Raw genomic sequence first — 25,240 nt, 5'->3', positions numbered from 1 at the left:
AGCAACCCAGGAAGGCTAGGAACAGCCTAGGCTGGCCTTGAACTCCTCTGCCTCCACTTCCCAAGTGCTAAGATTATATAGGCATGTGCTGTCACCTGACTCAGGAGTTGGCTTCCTCTCTTTAAAGCAGTCCCTCCCACAGCATACAGGGCCTTAGATGACACTTAGATGACAGTGTAGGGACTGCTGGCTGGCTGGCTGGCTGCAATGAAAGGCTATCCTACCCACTGAGATAAATGTTCAATGAGTAGTAAGCAGACTTGGTTGATAAAGTTAGTGTCAGCATTTATTGGAGTTGGTATTTTGTTTTTAAAGTAAAGTTCCTTGTGGCCCAAACTGACCTCAAACTCCCTATGTACCCAGGGATGATCCTTGACTTCTGATCTAGAATTAAAGGCATACACCAACATGCCGAGGTTTCTGTGGTACTGAGGACCAACCCCCAGGAGTCTGTGCATGCTAGACAATTATTCCACCACTGAGCCACTGGTAGTCTTGATGCCCTTATTTGAAGCCACCCGGAAATAGGAAAAGCAAGTAATTTATCACAGCCTGAGTACCACTGTCCAATGGTTAAACTTTACAGGGTGGAGGTTGGGGATGAAGGAGGCATAAAATAAATAGCCCAAGTCATACACACACACATACACACACACACAGTCAGTCACATACACAGACATGCTATTGCCTAACACACCTTCAGGGTCTGGGAGGGAACTCAGTGGCAGATCACTTGCCTAGCATGGGCAGGGCCCTGTAACCAACTCTCTACACTGCAATAAATAAGTAACACACCGTCTAATGAGTAGTTCCACGATTCCTCAAGGGCACAGCCAATTGTGGAGGTCCAGATGTTTTAGAGTTACAAGCTTTCCTCAGAGTTAAGGACAAAGAATTAACTGACAAAATGCTTCTGAGATTTTCCTCCTCAAGGAACAATCTACATATTATAAACTACTTCCTTAAGAACTGCTAACAAAGACATAGCCTAAGATTGTCGAGGGAAACGGGAGTCTGTTTAAGAACAAAATGAAAGGTTTTTGCACATCTGGTTCTGGTACGAGGCCAGCCATCTCCACCAACAGCCTGACCAAGTCTCCTACAAGGACCCAGGCGTCAGAGGACTGTAAACAGACCATCAGAGGGTAGGCAAGGCCCTGAATCTTACCCCTCGGCCTGGTCCAGTGCTGTATGGCTCAGTCTCTCAACACAGGAGCCTCCAGCAGACTCCTCAGCAGCAGCTCGGACTCTGTGTTAAAGCCTCAACACCACGGCATACCCTAGAGTTCTGGGGTTGGCATCCCAGCATCTGCACTGGGCTGAGCTTCCCCAGGTGACTGAAAAGTGCAGCCAGGGACACTCACTGAGGATATGAGCTCTGTGGGGAGGGACAACTGTGGGCAGCGCTGGATCCTGTGAGGATCACACTCTACTCAGTGGAAGCTGAGGTTTGGTAATTCTGGGCTTCTTGACTGGCAAGGCGATTTTTGGAGCAGTACCTAACCCGGTGAATGCCAACAAAAAGAGAAAAGATGGAAAAGGAAAATCTCCGACAGGCACGGCAGCAGTAAAATCAAGAGAAAAAGAGTCTCAGGTTTAGAAGGAACATGTGAGAAATGCGAGCCAGGGAAATGCTATTCCTACAAAAAGAGTGCAATCCAGCAGGAGGGCTTCAAAGTGTGCTTTTCAGCTTTTTTGCTCCTTGAACATGAAACCGCTCCTAACAGGCCGTCCGTCATTAAACACTCTCTGCCTTCCCCATGAAGAAATCACAAAGCCAGAGAGCCAAGGTGCCCATTTCCTTCTAAAAGCCACTTTAGTTTCAGTTGTGAATGTCGACACCACGGAACAGACGGTCAGGGGTGTCGTCAGGAAGGTACAGGCATCACAAAATGTCCCAAAAGAAAATCAGATGGTAAAAACAACAATAAAAAAACAATACGACACAAAACAAAACAAGAGAATGGCAGATATTTACAGCCTCCATCTGCGGTGGACCTTGGCTGGGTTCTACTTTCAGCTTAAGACAAAATCAGAGGTGTGCACTCCTCAGTGGGGGTGGGGGAGAGTCACAGATGGAGCTGGTGCCAGCCAGTTTGAGGGGAGACATTCATTCTAAGAAGGGAGAAATGCACAGTTAGCCACCAGCAGGGACTGGGACCGAGGACAGGTCTTCCCGCTGCTCTACTAACGATGACGACAGCGAACAACCCAAAGTCTGATGGGGAGGACTCGTCACTACAGTTAGGACAGACTAGCCAGTTACAGGCACTGGGTCTGGGGGGGTCAGAGGCAGATGACCACAGTCAGTCGGGGGACATTTGTCGCTGTGAGGTCAGAGGGGAAGCAGGGCTTCACAGCCTGGAAGCTTCTGCTAGCAAGTCTTCTAATAGTCCTAAAGAGAAAGAAACAAAAGTTACAACTTACCACCTTGGTTTGATCAAATACATACACACACACATACATACATAATTTTTTCAGATATTAAGCAAGGATTAATATATTGTATGTATGTATACACATATATGAATATATATATATAAATAAAATAAACTATAAACTTTAGAAAGAGGAATATACTCCAAGTACATTATACAGTTGGGTAAAGATGATCTTAATGCAAACCTATAGAATAAAAATTTCTTAAAATATCATAAACAGGGCTGGAGAGATGACTCAGTGGTTAAGAGCACTGACTGCTCTTCCACAGGTCCCGAGTTCATTCCCAGCAACCACATAGTGTCTCAGAACCATCTGTAATGAGTTCAAATACCCTCTTCTGGTATGTCTGAAGACAGCTACAGTGTATTCATATACATTAAATAAATAATAATTTTTAAAATGAAAATAATCATAAACAACTGTGCTAGAGAATTCCTGTCTATCTGAAAGTTTTTTTTTTTTTTTTTTTTTTTGGTATAATATGTTGCATTTCACATGTACAGTGACCACCTTTGAGGCCACAAAGACCAGCATAAAAGGAGTTCCGAGAATTAACTGAAGAACCATTTTCTTTGATAAAAATGTGTGAGTCATTTGCTAATAGTTTTGTTGCTTTAATACACGTTCTCATTATGTCGCTCTGGCTGACCGGGCACTCCCTATGTAGGGCAGGCTGGCCTCTAACTCCCAGTGATCTCTGCTGACTGAGTGCTGGGACTGAACGTGTGGGCCACCATGTCTGTTCTAAAGTCTTTTAGTCAAGAACACATGGAAGATGAAGTTTGAAACAAAACATTGCCAGTCTTCCTAGGTTGTCTGGCTGATACTTACAGCTCGGGGCTTTTTGTTTAACTTCAGATCAATCCTGTGGCAAGAAAAATAAAAGATATTTGCACTTTAACTTATAGAAACCAGGCAACAAGCAGTTACTGCACAGGGCATAAGCTATAAAAAAGGCTACTCAGCTAAGTCCAGATTCTCCATTACACTGTCAAAATTTAGTTGTCTTTCTCAGATATTAAGCAAGTATTAAAAAAAAATAGGAGCAGATATTTTTGCCATAAGGTAAACTGAGGTGATTGAAAAAGGAAATATATAGCAGTTACAAAAGCCATCATTTTTAAATAAAAGCTACTGCAAAGTTAGAGGAAATGGATCAAGAGAGCATGCTCAGGTCAATGGGTTAGCTCCGTAACGACGTCACTGGCAGGTCCTGAGGCCTGCAGTGACCAAGAGCGAAGAGACTAGGAGTTTGTGTTTCTGGATACGAAACACAAAAGAAATTACGAGAATTTCAATTTTTAAATCTTTTCAAAGCAAAACATCAAAATCTTAAGCTACTAATCTCCTTACAAAGCAAAGCCAGAAAATCAATTTAAATATGAATTAAAAGTACAGGTTATCTATTTAAAAAGAAATTAAAATGCATAAAAGTGAAGTTTACTTAATTTTGCTTAAGTTATTAAATAAAATTTTACCTCCATCACGTTTTTCTGTTTTTAAAAAAAACTTCCCAGCCTAACCTAATATACATACCTACAATTAAACAGATAAACTATGGGTTAGAAAGATCTCAAAGCAGCACACCGGTGTCTATACACTAAACAACACAGCACAGACACGAATTCAAATCAAACTTACTCAAAGTCATAATCAAACATGCCAGACGGGCTGAGGGGCAGCATTGGAGAGGAAGAGAGCAACAGAAATTAATACACTAAGTGAATAAATTAGTCGATTAGCCATCCTAGCAAGATTTGTGGAAACAAAGTCAGCTTCAAGAATCTTAAGTCATTAAGTTGTCAAACATCAAAACACCAAAGAACGTGGGGGGGGGGGGTTCAGGGGAGTCCCGTCCCTCGGTGTACACCACAGTAGAGGGTAGAGGGTGACTGGGGGGGGCGAGAAGGGGGCGGGTCATGACTGCATCAAAGCACTCTAGACAGCAGCAGGCCTGGTGTTAACTGCCAGACTTGGGGTTAGAGCTGTGAGATATCGGGACTGAAGACAGAATTAGTGCATTAGGAGGGAGAGGAAGGAGGAGGGAGGGAAGGAGAGAGGGAAGAAGGGAAGGAGGGAGGGAGGAGGGAAGGGAGGGATTCGGGGAAGGAAGGAGAAGGAGAAAAAAGAGGGAGAAAGGAAAAGGTTTAGTCATACAGCTGAAGGTGCTAGAAGTCGGCACAGCATATTGTCATTAATACAAAAGGTGACAACACTTTGCACTTTGAAAACAGCAAAACATGTAAGTTTTTGTTCAAGCTCATGTCCAGTGCCACCAGCTCCTGCTGCAGAGCTCACCCCAGAAGCCATGTGTGACTGCAGGGCCCGAGAGAGCCCTGCTCTGTCAGACTCTGCCTCCTGCACACACGAGCGACGGCAGTTCACTGGTCATTTTCTTGTTCTGTGTTTGTTTAATGGGGGGGTGTCCTTGACAGATAGCCCACACTGGCCTCAAACTTGCTATTCTCCTGCCTCAGCCTTCATGTACTGTGACTTCGGGTTATGTGACACCTTCCCTGGTATAGGAGTACAACACTAAGGAATACCGGGGTCTGCAGAGCCTCCAGCAAACAAAAGCAGACGGGACCCATGAGCACACAGCAGAGCAGGCCATCACTGACAGGCCGTGGTCTGCACAGAGCTCTAAGCATCAGCCTGGACTATGACTCCAGCTCCCTGATGCCTTGGACACCTTTCAGGCAGTAAGACAAGACTCCAATGGCTGTTCTGCTAGACCACGTCTGTGAGAACGGGGAAGCTGAGCTTCGGTACCGCTCACACAACCATTACACTTAGGGCATTCCTAGGCACACACACCAATGGACAAGCAGGTCTTTTACAATATGCTCCTTTCAAGTTGATTTAACCTTTACAAATTAAAGTAGATGGTATCTGCCGTGGGTGGGGCTCACTGCTAATTACATGCTGGGCTCAACTCCCAGTGCTGGTAATAAATGCATACGTAAATAAAAGTGTACCTACTTAGCTAAACTGGGGGCTAGTGGCAGGCGTGGTAATCCCTGATAATCCCAGCATTCGAGAGGCCAAGGCAGAAGAAATTAGTTTGAGGCCAGCCAAGGTTCTGTAATAAAACTATCTTAAAAACAAACAAGCAACAACTTACAAAAACAAATCTTGGGTGCAATGTAATAGTAAAACTCTCTAAGAGCAGCTTATATTTACTTTTTTTCCTCTTTAAAGACAGTGGGACTTAACTACTGTCCAGACATGTAAAATATATTATTAATTCAGGAAAGCTATCATTTCAACCTGACTAGCATCCATGAAGCTGTTACACCCCCAATCGGGAAGGGGACCACTTGGTGGGCTTTCACACTCTACAAGAGTTTCCTCCTGTTTCTCCTCAACAGTGTCTGACACAGCCTGGCTACACCAGCCTCACACTGTGAAGAAAGCACTGCTCTGGGTGCCAGCTCACCAGCATGTCCAGATAAACATGTTCCAGCCCTGCCCTCGAGTGTGCAAAGGCAGCAGGGCTCCAACAACCTGCGCCCACTGAGGTGCCACCAGGACAGTCCTGACCCTAGCCAGCTTCCTGTGAAAGAAAGCAATTTGGTGCCAGTGGCTTCTCTGGGGGTAGAGGAGAACATAAGGTCCAGAGAAGAGATCAGACAGAGAGGAACTCTGCATATAAAAACCATTCAGTCCACCTTCTGAGCAGGACTCGCCCCTTAGGAGAGCACGCTCAGAAATGTTCTGTCTATATGCTACTGTGTTTCTGGAAGGAATTCATCCCTGGGGCCAGAAGAGGGAGAAAGAAGGAAGAAGTGTTGTGGCCGTGGAAATGTTCTAGAAACTTGCGAGGACAAAGTGAGACAGAACACTTCTCGAGCACCCTCAGTCAACAGCTGGTCACATCACTAGTGCAAATGAGGCAACCCACATAACCAGCGGGGTTTAGAGAGAACACTGGTCAAGGGCACAGAGTCCCAGAGACTTTCAAGAATGTTCTCCCTGCTCTAGACATTCTGAAATAGGAAAAGAATCACCAAAATGAAAAACAAAGTAAATGCAATAAAATCAACACACATGAAAACACTTAATCTTGTGTGTGTGTGTGTGTGTGTGTGTGTGAGAGAGAGAGAGAGAGAGAGAGAGAGAGAGAGAGAGAGAGAGATACATGTGTAGATGTGTGCTGGGTGTCTCTCCATGTAGTTTTTGAGAAAGGTTCCCATCACTTCTTTTAGCCTGGCTAGCCTGCAAGCCCCCGGGATCTCATTGTCCCTAATGCTGGTGTTAAAGACACATTCAACTCACTGAGTGCTTTGATGTGGGTGCTGGGATTAGAACTCAGGTCTTCATGCCTGCGCGGAAAGCACTTTGCAAACTAAACTGTCTCCCGGCCCAAAAAAATACTCTTTAAGAATATGGCTCTCTGGGCTGAAAAGATGGCTCAGCAGTTAAGAGCTGGCTGTTCTCCCAGAGGTCCTGAGTTCAATTCCTAGCAATCATACGGTGGCTCACAACCGTCTATAATGCGATCTGATTCCCTCTTCTGGTGTGCATGAGAACAGAGTACTCATAAATAAGTAAATAACTCTTTTAAAAAAAGAAAGGGAGAGAGCATGGATCTCTGCTGTCTGGAATAAATTAGCCCCAAGCCTATCACGATGCTTCAGTCTTACCACAGGGGTAGGAGTAAGTCTTGCTGTTTCTCACTATCGTTTGAGGGGTTAGCACAGTGGTTTTTGGTTTGCAGAAAGAAAAAAAAAAAGTGGTAATCCTTCATCACTATTTATTGGGAGAAAATACTATTTCTATTTAAACAATTCAAGAATCTGTTGATGCCAAAGAGGTTCAAACCAGTTAAATTTAATTCTATCATATCCACAGTGCTGGGTCTGTGAGGTTCACAGTGTAACACCTTAAGTGCAGGAGGGGACACCCCAAAGGTTTCTAAAGCAACATGGTTCATTAGCCAATCAGAGGATCAGGAGCCAGCCCCACACAGCCCTGCACCCCTTTGACCCCACAGTGTTGAGGCTTCCAAACCCAGGATGAGGAGCCCCTTGCTCTAGGTGCTTCATTACCCTGAGTTAAGGCCCAGCAGCAGCATACAAACCCAGGCAGAGCGGCCACTAAGTCCCCTGAGACACCTGACCTCTCTGTCCACTGGTGTCATTCCCATCTCATTTCCCACTCCAAAAGTAACAGTGCTCAGAAGGTTCCTACGAAGGAATGCTCGCATTTAGGAGCTTTAAGTGTTTCCCCGTATCTGAAGGCAGCATACTCAGAGAACTACAAAATAGAAAAGTCATAACAATCAAAACCCATATTTAAAAAGTAAAAAAGGCATGTCAATTTAGCTCTCACAGGAGCAGACAGGACCCAGGGCTGAGAGAACTCTATCCCAGGTTAGTTTCCCAACCAGAGTCGTTTTTCGAGGACTCATTTCTATTTCCCTGTTTGCCTCTTAGCAAAGGACCCAAAAGCTCACCATACCATGTGACGATGACAGTCACATTCCATCCTGGTGACTCCCATTGATCCTTCGAGGCTTCTCTACTGCCACCCTCTCCTCCCTCAGAGAACACCACCCCACTTGACTTGCACCAGAAGAATTTCTGCCACCCGCAACATGAGGGCTCTGCCACTGTCCCGCAGGTGTGAGAACTCGGGGTGGGACCCTACCACTAACCTGTGCCGGTTTTTATTCTTCCGTTTTTTGTGGCTGCTGTGGTGGCTCCCTGAGGAGGTGGAAGAGGCAGCTTTCTGAGGCTTCACTCCCTGAACGGAGCCGTCCAGGTCTTCAGGGTCCTCCGGCGCGGGCTCGTTTTCCTGATTGTGGAAGTCTGGAGAGGTATCACTTTCTGTCCCACTTCCTGGTTCCCCTAGAGGAAAGGAAATGGGTCCCGATGCCTGACCAGTGTTCCTCAAGTTTCTGTCATCCACAAAGGTTTTCTTTTGAGGAACACGCATTCAAAATATCAAAGCTAGGGCATCCCTGAAATCCAGCAGTCTGCAACAGTGCTGGGGGTGGGCCTGAAGGCAACTCAGAGCATCTCCCTCTACGTAAGGGCCATTTCAATATGGAGCACACTGAAGGGTTACACGTTGACAAACTGATGAACCAGCAGAGGATCCTGCCTTTCTATGAAGGGTTGGTGGGGAAATGAGCTAGGAAAACTGCTCTTGCAGAGGACCAGAGTCTAATTCCCAGAACCCATGTCATAAGGCTCACCCGCTGGAATGCAGCTCCAGGAAATCCAACACCTCTGGCCTCCTTGGGTACCTGTACTCACATGCACACACACACCCCACCCTGGCCCCATACATACATATGGTTTAAAAAGCTAAAAAGAGAAGATGCCCACTGGGGAGCGGAGCGGAGTTGAGTCCATCCCTCGATTACTGAGATCTTGAATCTTTTTTTTGATGGGAGACAGAGACAGTCTCATGGGAACATAGGGTGTGAACTTCCTAGGTCTCAGAGAATGGCGCTGAACTTTCCCCCATTTTTTAATTTATTTCACTTTAAAATGGTACGTGTGTGTGCATGGGCAGGTTATGAGCAGTGGGATACAGGGACCTGTAGAAGTGAGAAGACATCGGGTCTCCTGGAGCTTGTCACAGGTCATCGGACACAGGCGCTGGGAACTGGCCCAGGGTCCTCTGGAGAACGCAGTAAATAACAACTGCATCTCTTCAGCTCCCCCACTTTTATCTTTTTAAAATTACATTTTACTTATTTGTGTATATGTTGGGGGTGGTGTGCCACAGCAGGGTGGTTTCAAGGGACCTGTCCCCAAAGGCTCAGGGTTTTGAACACCTGTTCCTAGGTAGTGGGGCTGTGTGGGAGAGTGTATAACCTCAGGAGGAAGTATGCCACTAAGGGTGGGCTTGTGGGGGGGGGCATAGCCTCACCCCATTCTTGCTTACTCTTTGCTTTCAAGTGTGACAAAGTATAATCAGCCAGCTTCTACACGGGGAATCCATTCTTGAACCATAAAGGAAGCCAAAGTAAACTTTCCTCTGTAAGTCACTTCTACTCACGGTTTTCCTTACAGCAACACAAAGTAAATCATATCCACAGCAAGGAAAAGGAGGTGAGGGAACAGCTTAAAAGAATCGGCTTGTTCTCCCCATCCCCTCCCTCTCCCTCTCTCTCTCTCTCTCTCTCTCTCTCTCTCTCTCTCTCTCTCTCTCTCTCATTCTCTTATTCTCTTGCTCTCTCTTCCCTTACCCTTTGCCCCTCCTCTCCCCATTCTCTTTCCCCTTCCCTCTCCATGTGCTCATGGCCAGCCTCTATTTTTCTACTCCTCTCTTCTCTCTCTCTGCCCCAACTACCCCCTTGACTCTCCTCCCCATGCCCTGAATAAACTCTATTCTGTACTAAAAAAAAAAAAAAAAAAAAAAAAAAGAATTGGCTCTCCCCTTCCACCTCTCAGGGATCAAACTCAAGGCATCAGGGTTAGCCAGTGTGTTTACTACTAAAATATGAACTTCTCATCTTCCTGACCCCACTCCTGAATGCTGAGATTACAGGCACATCCCACCATGATTTCCCCCCTACCTTTGGCAATCTTGAGCATTAACCCAGACAGTAAGCTAGACCATCAGCCCAGAATACTTGAATGAAGTAGTCATTAATGTTCAACTGACAAAAATCATCAATTTTAAAACAGCACTTCAAGACTCAGGCTGGGTAGCACATGCCTATAATCCTGGCACTTGGGAAGGTGTGACAGGAAATCTCAAGTTCAAGGACAGCCTGGGCTACATAAAGTGATCCTGTGTCCAAAAATTAATTATCATCATCATCACCATCATCATCATCACTTGGATATATTTAAATAGAAGCATGTTCAAGAACATCTCAAAAATACTGTCTTAGGGTAGGGTGACTCGAGAGCACGGCATGAACAAGGCCCCCTCCGGCCTTGCACCCAACACGAAGGAAGAAAGAAGCAGAGCATCAGAGGCAGGAAGCTGCCCCAAGTCCATGGCCAGCCTGGGCTACAGTGAGTTCCATGCTGGCCTGGGCCCCACCCTCCCTCCGCCTTTGCCTCCCCAGGGTGGGGTCCCAGCTGTGCATTACCATGTCCAGCTTCCGGACACAGTCACTAGATAAGGACAGGGAGAGACCCGCATTCTACTCAACTACTAATGGACCCCAAATACGTTAGTATTTGCCTCTAAAGATGATCAGCAGGGTCTGTGTCTGCAGGAAGGTCAGGAGTCTGTGTTTTCCTTTCTGTCTTAAAGTTCGGACTTTTTTAAGGCATGTAGCCACCAGAAGCAGAGGAGCATAGGTCAAAACAAAACAAAAAACAAACAAAAAACAGGAGGCTGAAACAGAATATTGCCACCAGGTTCAAGGCCAGTATGGTCTACATATCAAGTTCTAGGTCAGCCAGAACTACAAAGGAATACCCTGTCTAAACATAAAAAGCAAGAAGGGAGCTGAGTAGATGGCTCAATGGGTAAAGCATTTGCATGTAAGTGCAAGGGCCTAAATGTGGATTTCCAGAACCTACATAAAGCTGGACACAGAAGTACATACCTGTAAGCCAACTTCTAAACGAATATGGGAGCCTAAGACAGGAAACTCCACGGGAGCCCCTGGGCCAGCATGCCTGGCTTATATAGTGTAGTGTGAACAAGAAGAGACCCTGCCTCATCTCATACGAGGGAGAGGGTAAGACTGACATCTGAGGTTGTTCTTCAAGTTGCATATAAGCATGTGTACACGCGCGCACACACACACACACACAGAGTCTAAAAGATAAAACATAAAACAGAGGGCTGGAGAGACGGCTCAGCAGTTAAGAGCACTGGCTGTTCAATCCATAGCAACCGCATGGTGGCTCACAACCATCTGTAATGAGATCTGATAACTCTTTTCTGATGTGTCTAAAGACAGCTACACAGTACTCATAAATAAAATATGTAAATAATTTTTTAAGAAAGATAAAACAGAAAGTGTAGCACGGTAGTATTAGCCTGTAATCCCAGGGCTGGGAAATCCAAAGAAGGAAGGTCAGGAGTTCAAGGCCAGCCTGAACTACATCTCAAAAACACATTCAAACAAATAAACGAACAAACAAAACTTAAAAGCAGAAGAGCCCAGCAAGACCAAGCAGGTAAAAGTATTTCCTGTGCAGGCCTGAGACCATATGGTTGAAATTAAATTTCTTGGCAGGAATAGAATCAACTCCCAAAAGCTGTTCACATGCATGCCATAGGACATATGTGACCATACTCACAATACAATCTTTTTCTCCATCACCCCGCCTCCCCTTACCCACAAAGCAAAGAAACAGTCATATCTCAGAAATGATGGGACTAATTTGAACATGATGCAGGAAAATACCACAAGAGGGAGCTCCAGAGCCACAGAGCTGCACAAGGCTAGAAAAGCACCTGATTTCACAAAATTTACTCAAAAAGCTGGGTGTTGGCACACCTGGAATCACAGCACTCAGGAGGCCATGAATTCAAGGCCAGCCTGGACCACAGAACAGGACCCTGTCTTCAAACAAACTAACCATTAGAAAAGCATAAAAAGATCTTAAAAGGTACCCTCCCAAAGCTACAGTAATCAGCACTGTGCTGCGGAGATCAAGGAAATGGTTCAGTCCGGAATGAAGCCCGATGGTAAGGTCAGCTCATCTCTGACAACGTCAATGAGATAACTCAGTGCAGACAGAAGCTCTGCTTGTTCAAGACCAGCCTGAGCAACACAGCAAGGCCTCATCTCAGAAAGATAAAATGGGCTGGAGAGATGGCTCAGTTCTTGAGGGCACTGGCAGCTCTTGCAGAGGAGTTGTGTTTGGTTGCCAGCACCCATGTGGTAGTTCACAACCATTCATAACTCTAGCTCCAGGGGACTTGATGTCTAGGATCATATACACACCATGCACACATAGATAAAACACCTTTACACACAGAATACTAATAAATTGTTAGTCTTTTTTTTTTTTTTAAGATAAAATGTGAGGCCAGATGTGGTGTCAAACACCTTTAATCCCAGCAATCAAGTAGTAGAGCCAGGTGGATCTCTGTAAGTTTGGGGCAAGCCTGGTCTATAGCCAGGACTATATTACATACTGAAACTCTGTTTCATTAAAAAAGAAGGAAAAGAACATGTATTAATAATGAATTCACCTAAAAAGAAACCAGAGAAAATTCTAATCACTTCAAATAAAGTGAAATAAAATAAAAATAAATCTATCCAGGATCTGAAAGATGTCTGCAATTGAAACTTCAAGACACTCAGCTTTAGTCCCAGCATCAGAAAGCAGGACAGCCGGATCCCTCTGAGTTTATTGCTAACCTCATCTATGTAGAGGTCCAGGCCAGACTGAACACACAGGAAACCCTCATCTCAAAATAAAATAAAGCAGAATACTAGGGAAACCTGTAAAACCTCAAAGAAAGAATTAAATAAACAAGAAGAACCCACAGTGACAAGCATGGGACTGTTATCAAACTGTTCAGATCCTGAACTATTTATTCCTCGCCTGTGTCAGGGGCTCTGCAATTGCCTCTAACTCCAGCTCCAGGAAGTCGATACCCTCTTCTGGCCTCCAGGGGGCAACGTACTCACACAGACCATCCCCCCTCTGTGCTTCATCCCCCACTCTCCCTACACTATACACACAATTTAGAAAATACAGAGAGACAGACAGACAGAGGCAAGTTCTTCCTATACAGTACTCCAATAGCACAGGAAATAACTGACAAATGGGATTATAGGAAATTAAGAAGCTTCTGGAAACCCCAGAGTGAAGGACAGGCGATAGAATGAAGGGGAACAAATCTTTGCCATCTACACATGACAAATGAATTAACATCCTGGATGCTTTGCTTTTCAGTTGGGGGCTGAAGGAAATGGCCCAGTGGTCAGAGCACCCTGCTGTGGAACATGAGGTGCAGAGCTCAGGTCTCAGAACCACACAACAGATCCAACCTCCTGCACACCCTGAATTCCCCGCTCTGCGCTCTGCGGGAGCACGCAGGTCAGTGGGGTCACAGTTCCCAGCCAAACAGGGAAAAGGCAAGCCTTGTAAAGAATAGATAAAGAATGCTAAGGGTACCCCTACTGCCCTCTTCCAGTTTCCACATGTGCACACCACTACACACACACACACACACACTTTTTCAAACTGCAAAAAATACACACCAAAAGCCCAAATCATATGACAAAAAGGGGGGGGGGCCCTAATGAACAGTAATGGGCAGTTGTCCAAAGAAGAAATACAAATTAGCAAGGAATAGGGGAGCACGCGGGAGGGAGAGGCAGGCAGATCTCTGTGAGTTCGAGGCCAGCCTGGTCTAGTCTAGTAAGGATAAATACAAGTTTCTCCTCACTCCATAAGCGGTTAATCCCAAGAAAACAAGACACTCATCCCATGGAACGAGCCTTTAATACCAGAGGCAAACGCAGGTGATGTTTTTGAGTCCAGGCCAGCCAAGGCTACATAGTGAAACCCTGTCTCTACAAGATACAAAACAAATGCTGGTGAGGACATGAGAGAAGTGGAACCCTTAGTCAAGGGGCCAAGCCACGCCCAGATTCCTGGATTCAATGCTGTGGTTACTTACTACAGAATACTATCCATGACATAGACACAGGGAGAAGATTGACTCAAACCATAGAGCACAGTCCAGGCCCACACTTAATACATACGGTGTGGCCTCACAAATGAATGGGTCAAAGCTCTTTCCTTAAGCTGGACCAGCGTATAATACAAGGCCTGCTTAGGCCTACGATCCCGGGTACTTGGAGGCAGGAGGGTTATAAGCTCAAGGCCTGCTTTGGCTACAGTGTGGTTTCAATTGTATTAATAGGTCCCTGTTGCTAATAGACAGCCTGCATTAAATATTGATATTAAAGATCTTTTCTAAAGACAAATATTGGCAGCATTGCCAGGAGATAAAAGGGTATCAGGGCAGGAGACCACAAAGCCTTGGGCAGTGGCAGAGAGAGGAGAGATAGGACTGAGTCATGAGGCACTGGAGGGACTGGCATGAGAGAGGGAGAGGAAAGCACACTGCCTAAACCATGAGAACTAGAGGGGGATGTGGCTCAGTTAGCAAAGTGCTCGCCCACCATGCTCAAAGCCCGTGGGTCAATCACCAGCACCACAGGAACCAGGCCAGCATTCAGGAAGATTAAGAAGCAAGTTCAAGGCCATTCTTGGCTGCATAGTGAATTTGAGGCCAGCCTGGGCTATCTGAAGAGCTTCATTTTGGCTGTTAACGTGCAGTGCTAGGGAATCAAACTCAAGGCCTCCCACATGCTAGGCGAATGCTGTGTCACAGAGCTACAGTCCCAGCCCAAGCCTTGTGCTGCAGAATTACTAGTTCTTGGTGACACATCTGATAGACGAGGAACTGTGAAGACTAGAAGCTACTTAAAATGCAAAACGAGAATTTTCTTCTTCAGCTCATGGAAGCTCAGTGACTGCCCAACTTCAAGTCAACCGGTCCACCGAGAGCGCTGCACCGAGGAAGACTTGAGAGCTTGTTTCTCACTGACAGAAAAAATCAACAACACAACTTTAGAGCAAAGACAAGGAAGACTACACAGTAAAGAAAAGGGTGACTACGGGCAGTGTCTGATGGAAGGCAGGCCTCTCAGACGAAGGGAAGCCCCACAACGCCAAGCGCGGGAGCAAAGAGTAGCTCTGCTAGAAGCTCTGGAACACGCAGCAGCCCCTGCTGCCCTGCCAAGACAGCGAGGAGAGGAGAAAATGTGCCTGTCTGCTTTTTCTTTTACTTTACTCTTTTCACTGAAATGTCTGATGCTTCCCAACTTACATGAAATTCCTCTTTAGGGGCCATGAAAATCCACACTCTTTCTAGTCAGGCAAACACAAAGCCAAAGAAAGCAGAAAGAAAACTCTTGGAGAGGAAATATGTTTGCGAGTGGTTTGAAAATAAAATGCTCAAAGTAGAAAACTCAGAAATTCCCAAAATTAAAGAAGATACAAGGCAAAATTCTGCCTCTTCCTTTTTGGAGCTCACAGGCATCATCCAGAGAGGACTCGATCCACAACCCTGTTTTTCACAAAGTTGGGGGCACTGAAGGCTCCACACAGAGGAAAAGAACGAGGGCCAAGCGTACTAACCTCAGGGGACAAAATCATGACTTCCATCCCCTAGGCCTCCAGGGACCCCCGAGTCTTACATCTGGTGTACAGATGTCCAAGCAGAGGGCCTTCCTGGTGGCTCCACAGGCTCCTGCAGCGCAGCCTGATGACCCAAGTTTGATTCCTGGATCCCACAGCGGAAGAACACCAACTCCCACACACTGCCCTATGTGTACGGTGTCACAGGAGTGTGGCGACATACAGCAATCGACAGAGAAACATTAGAAACTGAGAGGAATGGACACGGCAGCGCACACCTTTAATCCTGGTGCTCTGGAGGCAGAGGCAGGTGGGCCTCTGTGAGCTTAAGGCCAGCCTGGGCTACAGAGTGAGTTCTAGGACAGCCAGAGTTAAAAAGAAACCCTGTCTTAAAACAAACAAACAAAATGAAAAAGGAAATCAAAGGAAACCCCAAATACACAGAATCCAATACAGAACTTTTGTTAATTCTAATTAGTGGAGAAAAAGATTCAGGATGAGCCAGGCATGGTCTACACACCTTTGATCCCAGCACTTGGTAAGCAAAGGAAGGAGTCCTGTAAATTTAAGGCTAGCCTGGTCTACTTATAGAGTTCTAGCTAACCAGAGCTACACAGAAAGACCTTATCTAAAAAAGAAAAAAAAGAAAGGCAAGGCTGGAGAGATGGCTCAGTGGTTAAGAGCACTGACTGCTCTTCCACAGGTCCTGAGTTCAATTCCCAGCAACCACATGGTGGCTCACAACCATCTGTAATGGGATCTGATGCCCTCTTCTGGTGTGTCTGGAGACAGCTACAGTGTACTCATATATAATAAATGAATAAAATTATTAAAAAAAAAAGAAAAGCAAATGAAAATGAAAATTTCTTAGGAGCCAGCCCCCAACATTTATGGGGCTGAAACAAGAGAATCCCTAAGTGCAAACAGCCTGGACTACATTACATAACAAGGCCCTGTCTCCAAAAAAAAAAAAAAAAAAAAAAAATTAATAGAAATTAAAAACAAAACCAAAAAAAAACTCCACTGAAACCCCATAGGTTTTGGTCATAGCAACTGAGCTGGAAGCTTCCTCCCTTTGGCTACCTTCCACAATACCATGACGTACTATGCTGGCTGCTGGGGAGAGGCCATCTGCAGTCTCACTTAGCTACGGACATCACTAACATGCTAGGCAAGAAGTGTCCACCAGCCTGACCATCGAGATTACCAACCACTTGGCGGTTGGATGTGATGCCCACCCCATAGGAGCTATTGTAACCCGGGTCAAAAGCCTGTGTTGGGAGAGGTCAAAGGTCCTAGTGGTGAAGCCACTGCTGTGGATTTGCTAATGAACCTGGGAAACTGTCTTCTAGATCTATATTTATGCCCACTGACTGGCAGCTTTGGTCAATGAAATCTTTTTGCAGTGGCAGTGACTCACAGCTCTTCAGAGTGCTGAGAACCAGTGACCATTGGGACATCTACATCACTCCCTCCAAAGGTTCAAGGAATGAGATCTGGGGCAGGAAGAGCGTTCTTACAGGAGGAAGGGGCAGAGTAGTAGAAAACCCTGCCTTCTGGGCATGACATGGCCTTGAACTCAGAGTCATGGCAGCTACTTGAGCAAGATTGGGCCTGTCATCAGTTCCTTGTGGATCTGACCTACTCACAAGTCCCCAGCCCTCCCTGACCTAGAAGGCGCTAAGGGACATTTTCTTCAGGGAGAAGCCACTGATAAGTTGCTCATGCTGCCATGAATAACCTCCCAGCCATGTTCCTGTAAGTAACTCAGTGGTAGAGCGCCGGGCTGGCACAGGCACAAACCAAGGTTCAGACCCCTGCATCATAACCGCTATGTAAAAGCAAAGCCACAGCCAGGTGTGCTGCCTCACACCTGCCCCTCCCAGCTCTTGTAGCATTTGGGTGGCAGAGGCAGAGGAGCAGAGGGGCAGAGGGGCAGAGGCAGGTGAGGTCTCTGAGCTCCAAGCCAACCAACACAATACAGTGAGATGGTGACTCAAATAAAAACCAACTAGGTGTGGATGAAAAACAATCCTGAAGGAGGTTAACAGTCGGCAGTGAGAAAAAGCATCTGCAACAACCTCTTGCAAAACAGAAGGACAAAGGTGGCTCAGTGGTAAAGGCCACTGCTGCTCCTCCAGAGGACCAGGGTTTGGTTCCCAGCACCCACATGGTGGCTCACAACCCTTAGTAACTTCAGTTCTAGAGATTTGATGCACTCTTCTGGACTTTGCAGGCATTGGACACACAAGATGCATATACACACACCTAGAAAACACACACACACACCTAGAAAACACACACACAGGATAAAAATAAATTTAAAAAAGAGCAGAGATACGTTTAAAGCATATGACTATTCAATCAAAAACCTGTTATACAGCAAAACCCAGGCAATACCAACCAGGCAGGTAGGTCCATGCTCAGTAGAGATGCCAAAGAATGGCTAGCCAATATAAACTTAAGAAAATCTTTACCATTTATGTTCAAGGCTAGCCTGGACTACAAAGTCAGAACCCATCTCAAATTTTTTTTAAAGTCCCATGTTTTTAAGATTTATTTATTTTATGTATATAAATACTCTGAGGCTCTCTTCAGACACAGAAGGAATCAGATCCCGTTAGAGCCTTCTCTCCAGCCCCCGTCTCAAATTTAAGGGAAAAAAAAGCAAAAACCTTTTAAAAAACATTTACAGCATCTGACGAGAGAATCAATCAATCACAGAGGTGCCAAGAGACATCACGAAGGGTCCCAGAAAAGAGAACCACAGCACCAAGTTGAACAGAAAACTTCTCAAGGACACAGAACAATTCTGTTTGAACAGAAGATGGCATCTGATTCAGTGGCAATGACAGTGGAATAAGCAGGTCTGGGCACAGGAGAGTCTGGCTGGGACAGAAATCTACAGGTACTAACTGATGTCACCGAGTGTCCCTCAGGTTGAGGAGAGGGAGCTGCAAATGCACAGCAGCACACAAACACCAGCTCTTTTTCCTTAATTAGCCCTGGCTTCCACACAGAAACGAGCTATGTAAGTAAGTAGTATCCTCTTTCCCTTCTGTATTTAAAAGAGTACACAAGTACACCCTTAGAATTTCTCAAGTTGAGCACTAGAAACTTATCGGGTACATCTGAAATTTCCTACTGACTTAATTGCTGTTACTTTGTTTAGATAGGGTCTATAGTGGTTTGAATGAGAATGCCCCCCCCATAGGCTCATGGGTGAACATTTGGTCCTGGGTGGTGGAACTGTTTGGGGAGGATTAGGAGTTGTGGCCTTGTTGGAGGTGTGTCACAAGGGTCAGGTTTTGAGGGTCTGGAAGCCATTCCCAATTATATCTCTATCTCTAACCCCCAATGCCAATATCTGTCTCTCCGGCTCTCTTTCTCCTTCTCTGCCTTGTGGGTTATGTCTTATGATGTGAGCTCTCGGCTACTGCTCTAGCACCATGACTGCCTGCCTCCCACCATGTTCCCCACCGCGATGACTCCACCCTCTTAAACTGTAAGCACCTAATAAACTCTTCTAGAAGTTGCTTTGATTCAACATCTTGTTATACCAACAGAAAAGTAACTAAGACAGGATCTAGCAATGTAGCCCTGGCTGGCCTTAAACTCAGGAGACCGCCTGCCTCTACCTCCTAAGTGATGGGTTTTACGGTATATGCTACCATATCTAGCCCTATGGGTTTTTTCTTTTAAATTCATTTATTTGTATTTATGTGTATGTGCCTGCCTCAGGTGTCCTCAAAAGCCAGAATAGGGCAACCAATCCCGAGACTGGAGTTACATAGGCTGTTGTGAACTACCACATGGGTGCTAGAATGTTCTAACCCTGGTCTCCTGGGAGATCAGAAAACACTCTGAACCACTGAGCCATCTTTCTGATCGAAATGACTTATTATTGGAAAAGTTCTCCTGGCGGATGACGACACATGCCTATGATTCTAGCACTTAGAAAGCAATGGTAAGAGGATCGGAGGTCGAGGCCAGCCTCAGCTATCAGTCGGTTCCAGGTCAGCATGGTCTAGAAGGGACTAGCTCAAACAAAATTATTCCTGGTAACTCATGGCCTATCGAAGCAGTTTCAGAGGTTAGGGTCTGTCAACATCTTCAGCTACACTTCCTGGAAGGGTGGCAGTAGGTGGCCCTCACCTGCAATCACATCAGAGGTGAGGCAGAGGCAAGGGCATCTCTGAGCTGAGACAAGCATTAGTTACATAGACAGACAGACAGACATATATAGCAAGACACCACCTCCAAAACAACAACAACAAAAAGGCATCAGGATGCCCAAAGGTCCCCTAGCTTCTAGATGCAAGCGAACCCATAGAGGATGCATTCCTCAGGTACCTTGGTGGGTAAGCCAGAGTTAACTTAGAGCCCCTTGCTGCTTTAGAATAAACTGATAAACAAAGTAAAAACAGACTCACTCTTTTCGATGAGCTGGTCCTGAACCCCTGCCAAGGCACTCACTGCCTAAAAGAGAAGTCACTGGTTACCAGACAAGAGACCATAGACCCCAAGACACCAACCCACACAAGGAGGAAGGGAAAGTCCACACTCCTCAATAAAGGGCCTCAGACGGACCCACCCTCCAGCACTACCACTTACAGCAGCTGATGTGACTGAGGATTTGCTGAAGAGCCGCTCGGCCTCTTTGAACTTCCGGTTCCTTCGATCGTTTTTGCTATTGGAGTTTCTAAAAACAGAAGGATTTTGTTGTTGTTGTTACAGATTTTTGTGTCTAATAGATTATCACTGTGCTTATATCTGATGGGGAGGGAGGTCACGTGCTCTAGGATATTTGTGGAGATCCAGAGATGACTTTATAATCAGTTCTCTCTTACCTCCAGCGAATGAACTTGTGTGGTCAGGCTTTGTAGAAAGCACCTTTAATCTGGCCAGCCCCACTCTCTCTTCTTTTAACCAGGTTCAAATTCAGGAATGCCTCTGATCCATGGAACTTTATGCCTACAAACGGTATTGCTTCCCACTTTGGGAGGTGAGATGATCTTAGCTGCTTTATAAACACTGTCAAGTTGATCTCTTCCCTTGTGTATCTTAAGATGTCCAGGAGCCCCAGGGACAGTCATGTCTTGCTTGGCATGAGGACACCGACCATCCCTACAACATAAGCAGTGCCCTGGCTTGCCCAACCCAGCCCCACTCCCTGCTCTATGTTAGTGTGCGTTTATGATAATGCTTATTGTCAAAAGAGACGAGTGTAGGGGCTGACAAGAGGGCAATGAGTGCTTGCTACAAAGCTGGACAACCCCAATTCAATCCTCAACGCAGATAAAGGTGAAAGAAAGAACCAATCCACAAAGCTGTCCTCTGAACCATACGGTGGCTCACATATACCCCAAACACATTATACACACACATATGATAAATGACTTTTTGTTCATTTTCTCTTGAAACAGGATGTCACTATGTAGTCGTGGCTAGCCTGGAATTAGGTATGGGGACCAGTCCTTAAACTCATACTGAAATACCAGCCTCTATTTCCAGAGTGCCACAATTGAAATTTATGCCACTCTGAAGGCAAGAAATTTTTTCAATCAAAATATGACTACGAAAAGATAAAGTAAAATAAAATATGAGCTGGAGAGATGGCTCAGTGGTTCAGAGCACTGGCTGCTCTTCCAGAGACCCCGCTTTGATTCCCAGCACCTACACAATGGCTTACAAACATCTGTGTAACTCCAGTCCCAAGGGATCAGATGTTATTCTCTTGCCTCCAAGGGCACCAGGTCACACGTGGTGCACAGACATACACGCAGGCACAATATTCATATGCACAAAGTAAATAATTTCTTAAAAGTGATTGATTATAGCCATGCGGGGTGGTGTGCACCTTTAATCCCAGCACTGAGGAGGCAGAACAGAACTGGGTAGTCACACTCGTCCACAAGCACCTTTACCCACTAACCCGTCGCACCCACATGAAGAAATGAACTTTTACGGCAGAGCTAACACAGGATCCATGCGCAGTCGCAGGGCCACCCCACATCATGCCACCCAGTAAGACAGAGGCACAGGACTAGAGGTTCACAATCTGAGACTCAGACTGGGGGTTCAGCTCAGCGGCAGAGCACCTGCCCAGCATGCTCAGCGCTCTGGGCTCTAGCCCTGCACCAATCGACCTTTCAGGACATGATGGCATACGCCTGCAGGCCCAGCACTTGGGAAGCAGAGCCATGTGATCCCTGTTCATCAGAAGCCAATCTGGTCTACACAGAGAAACCCTGTCTCCAAACAAACAAACATATAAAAAAACCAACAATAACAACAAAAAAATATTAATGAGACATAACTGCTGAGAGCAACTGGACCCAGGACCAAAAAAGAGCGGCAAAGCACTGTGGGGCCAGCCAAGGGGAATCTGAAGGGACCGGTGTTAATTTTTAAGCTATAAGCATCTGAGTTACGTGCAGAGGAGTCTTGCTGTTCTCAGGAAGTAACTGCTATTATACTTAGAGGCAAAGATTTAAAGTGTGAGCGTCTAGATCTTCAGTGGTTAGCAGGGAGAGAGAGCACAAGGGAACAGAGATGTAACCACAGAGGAGGAACATGGAGACTCGTGATGGCGGAATGGGCCTACATCTTTATACGCACACTAATCAGAGGGCAGCTCTCCACCACTGCTTCCTACCTTGTTGAGGCAGTCAGCCTTGTTATTTGGACAGCACCGCATAGTTGGAATTAGGTGGCATGTCACCTTCCTAGCAGTTTGCCTGTCCCACCACAATGTGCTAAAATTCCAGATGTGCATTTACACATGTGTGTGATAAATGGCAGGGGAGTGTGCCTGTAAGTACAGTAGACAGAGTCTGATTCCCTGGGGCAGGAGCAGTGTGTTCTCTTAACTACTGAGCCATGTCTCCTGCTGCCAGATGTGCACCTTTTTAACCCAGGTTCAGGTCATCAGGCTTGCAAGCCAGGCTCTTTCACACACTGAGCAATGTGTCCTGGGCCTAGCGTCCCATCTCATAGTTATACACATATGATAAAATGTCATAGACCTATACACGCACAGTTGCCAATCTTGGTTCCCTGATTTTGATGATGTTCTATAGTTACGTAAAATGTAACCATCTGAGAAAAGGGTACAAGAACAGATAAGCCCTGGCTATCGTTTTTGCTGCTTCCAATCCCAATTATTTCAAACAAAAGGTTCTTAAGCGTGCACAGATGTTTTCATACATTGGAGAGAGCATGCACCCACCATGAGTTTGCAACTCATGAATACACAGGAAAACTACCAACTGGTCATGCACTATCTCATCTTAGTTTTTCTACAGATTTGAAAAACTCTCACGAGTTCAGTGATTTCTGTAGACTCACATTACCGAGTCAATAGTGGGACAATTAGCTTAGAGGTATGACAATGATCAGAAATGGATATCATGGTAGATTGAAATGTGAAAAACAGTTAAGTCACATGCATTATTTCAGTTACACCTACACACCCCTGCACCATGGGCCCTATTTTCTTTAATCACAAATATGGGCTTTTTCCAAGGTTTCTCTGTGAGACAGGCAGAGTACAAGTTCAAGCCTAGACCTCGTTCCACACTAAAGCTCTATTCTCTCACTGCAGCGTAAATACCAAAAGCAAAAACCCCAAGCTGTTCATGACAGCCCGTATCTTTAAATCCATCACTCAGGAGTTAGAGGAAGAAAAAGCTATGTGATCTTGAGGCCAGCCTGGTCTATTTAGTGAGTTCTAGGCCAGCCAGGGCTACAGAGTGAGACCTCGTTTTAAAACAAATCAAAAATTCTACAAGTAAATATTAGTAGAGGATAAAAAGGGTAGATGCCACTAGATGTTGACACTCACTTTTGATTGGTCAAATACCGATCCCAGCCACGGATAATATTGCCATACATCTGAGTGTCTTCCAGGTAGCTTCCTTCAAAAGCATAGATCTGTCTCTCCAAGTTTGCAAGTGTTTCCTAGGTGATGAAAACGGGGACAGGGAAAAGCAAGCATTAAGCAAACTGAAATCCCAATACAGATGTGTGAAGTCAAGCTTGCCCACAATAAACCATTTCTGTGAAAGAGTGGGGGTAATGAACCCCCTTTTAAAATAGAATGGAACGTATAGTCTATCCTCAGAAAATGCACACACATGCAAGGTTTTGCATCTAACTTCAGAGGCAAAGCCTAGCTGTCACGAACAGGGATGAGACAGATCGTGAGCAGTCTCCATTCTCACTCATTAAATGTGTTGCTACCAGCGGCGAGTAGGGTGAACAGCTTTTCAAAAGCATCTTTTCTACATCAACTGCTTCCTCCTCACTGGCTCTGGAAAGGCCGCCCGCAGTGGATGCCGGTTGCTATGGAAACCTGGAAGGGCAGCTTCAGGTGAGCTTTGCCTCCCGGATGCTCGTTGCAAAAGGCGGGAGCCTGAAGGGCTCAGCCAGCAGGGTGCCTGCGGCTCCCGGTGCGCGTCACCAACCCTAATTCCCTAGGCTGCGTCCTGCGTCTCCCGCCGGCCCCTTTCCTTGGCATCCTCAAATACACCACATTCCCGGGCCATTGAAACGCGCCGCCCATGGACTCCATCGTGCATCTTCTCCAGGCCGGGGTCTAGCCGCCTCCGTCCCACCCGCTAACCCGACCTGAGCGTCGTCCCCGCCTCCTGCCTCTCGCCCTTCCCGCGCCCTCACCGCCCCGCCCCGCCCCACTGAGCGCAGGCCGGGAACCGCGCCGCCGCAGGGAACCGCGCCGCGCCCGGCCGCCCAGAGCGCCCGGACCCCGGCTACCCGCCGTCCTAGCTTCCTGAGCTGCCTGCGAGGCCATGCGGGGACGGCGTCCAGGCCTCGGCCACTCACCGCCAGCTCCTGCTTCCGCTTCACCAGCTCGGCCAGCTCCCGCCGGGTGTCTGGGATCTGCGGCGGCGCCGTCTTGTTGTGCATCGCCATGTTGGGCTCAAGCGGCGGCGGAGGCGGCGGCGCGCGACCAGTAGGCGGACCCTGCGCACTCCCGCCGCTGGCCGCCAGGGGGCGCGCCCCCCACCGCGCCTGCGCGCGCGGCTTCCGGGGACGCTAGCAGGCTCAGCGCGCGAAAGCCGGCGCGGAGTGGCACTGGTTCGCGTGGGACAGTCTTTGCTGCTCCACTGTGGGCCTCTGAGCATAACAGACACCCACACACATTCATGGCATCGAGCACCTAGCTGTAGCATAGGCCTGTTAAATATGCCAAGGGTCTCCCTGCAGACGATGTCCCTGTCAAGCCACCCAACTGCAGGTGGAAAACCTGCAAGGTTCCGCCCCACCGTTCCAGCACCATGGGCTGCAGAGAAGATCTCCAAACCAACATTTTCCTGAGTTTAGCGCAGGCCAGCAGATCTGCTGTACGTGGTCTGCCCGAGGAGAAGGATTATGAAAGAATTAGCTTTTATCTTCAGATCCAGAACTGTATCCAGGCTGGTATTGAACAGAAACACAGACCTGGAGTTTGTCGTCCGGCCTCTGCCTTCCCACTGCTGGGATTGCACGTGTTGAACTTGCCCACTGTGTGTTGGTGCTGGAGATGGAACTCAGGACGAAGCACTCCACCGCTACACCCCCAGCCCAGCTCTGCCGTCCTCAGTGCTCTGCAACTTCACATGGGGTCTAGGTGGCATTCTTTGCCCCACAAGTGGATGTCCTTGAGTTTCTGTGCCCTAGGTGGATATTGTTCAACAGGT

General features: G+C 46.6%; 1 protein-coding gene across 4 annotated transcripts; it reads right to left on the bottom strand.

Annotated features, from left to right (window-relative positions):
• Window positions 1–1,793: 1,793 nt before the first annotated feature.
• Window positions 1,794–24,479, bottom strand: MEAF6 (MYST/Esa1 associated factor 6). 4 transcript variants are annotated; one of them, XR_013975141.1, is made up of 8 exons: window positions 24,384–24,479; window positions 23,386–23,501; window positions 20,154–20,241; window positions 19,973–20,018; window positions 8,102–8,294; window positions 3,921–3,978; window positions 3,274–3,307; window positions 1,794–2,395 (listed from the first exon to the last, which is right to left on the bottom strand). XR_013975141.1 is itself a non-coding variant. In XM_080922023.1 (7 exons), exons 1-7 carry the CDS (start codon window positions 24,471–24,473, stop codon window positions 2,387–2,389), a joined length of 576 nt encoding a protein of 191 aa, XP_080778149.1. In that variant the 5' UTR covers window positions 24,474–24,479; the 3' UTR covers window positions 1,794–2,386. The 4 variants fall into 4 exon arrangements, 3 of the variants coding, with proteins under 3 accessions (XP_080778149.1, XP_080778148.1, XP_080778147.1); XM_080922023.1 differs by lacking the exon at window positions 3,921–3,978; XM_080922022.1 differs by lacking the exons at window positions 3,274–3,307; window positions 3,921–3,978 and having other exon boundaries at window positions 1,794–2,115.
• Window positions 24,480–25,240: the final 761 nt, after the last annotated feature.

Source organism: Micromys minutus, assembly GCF_963924665.1.
Source record: "Micromys minutus genome assembly, chromosome: 9".
NCBI classification, from domain to species: domain Eukaryota; kingdom Metazoa; phylum Chordata; class Mammalia; order Rodentia; family Muridae; genus Micromys; species Micromys minutus.
The sequence above is the reverse complement of the archived record's forward strand: the minus strand, read 5'-3'. Positions and strand labels throughout refer to the sequence as shown.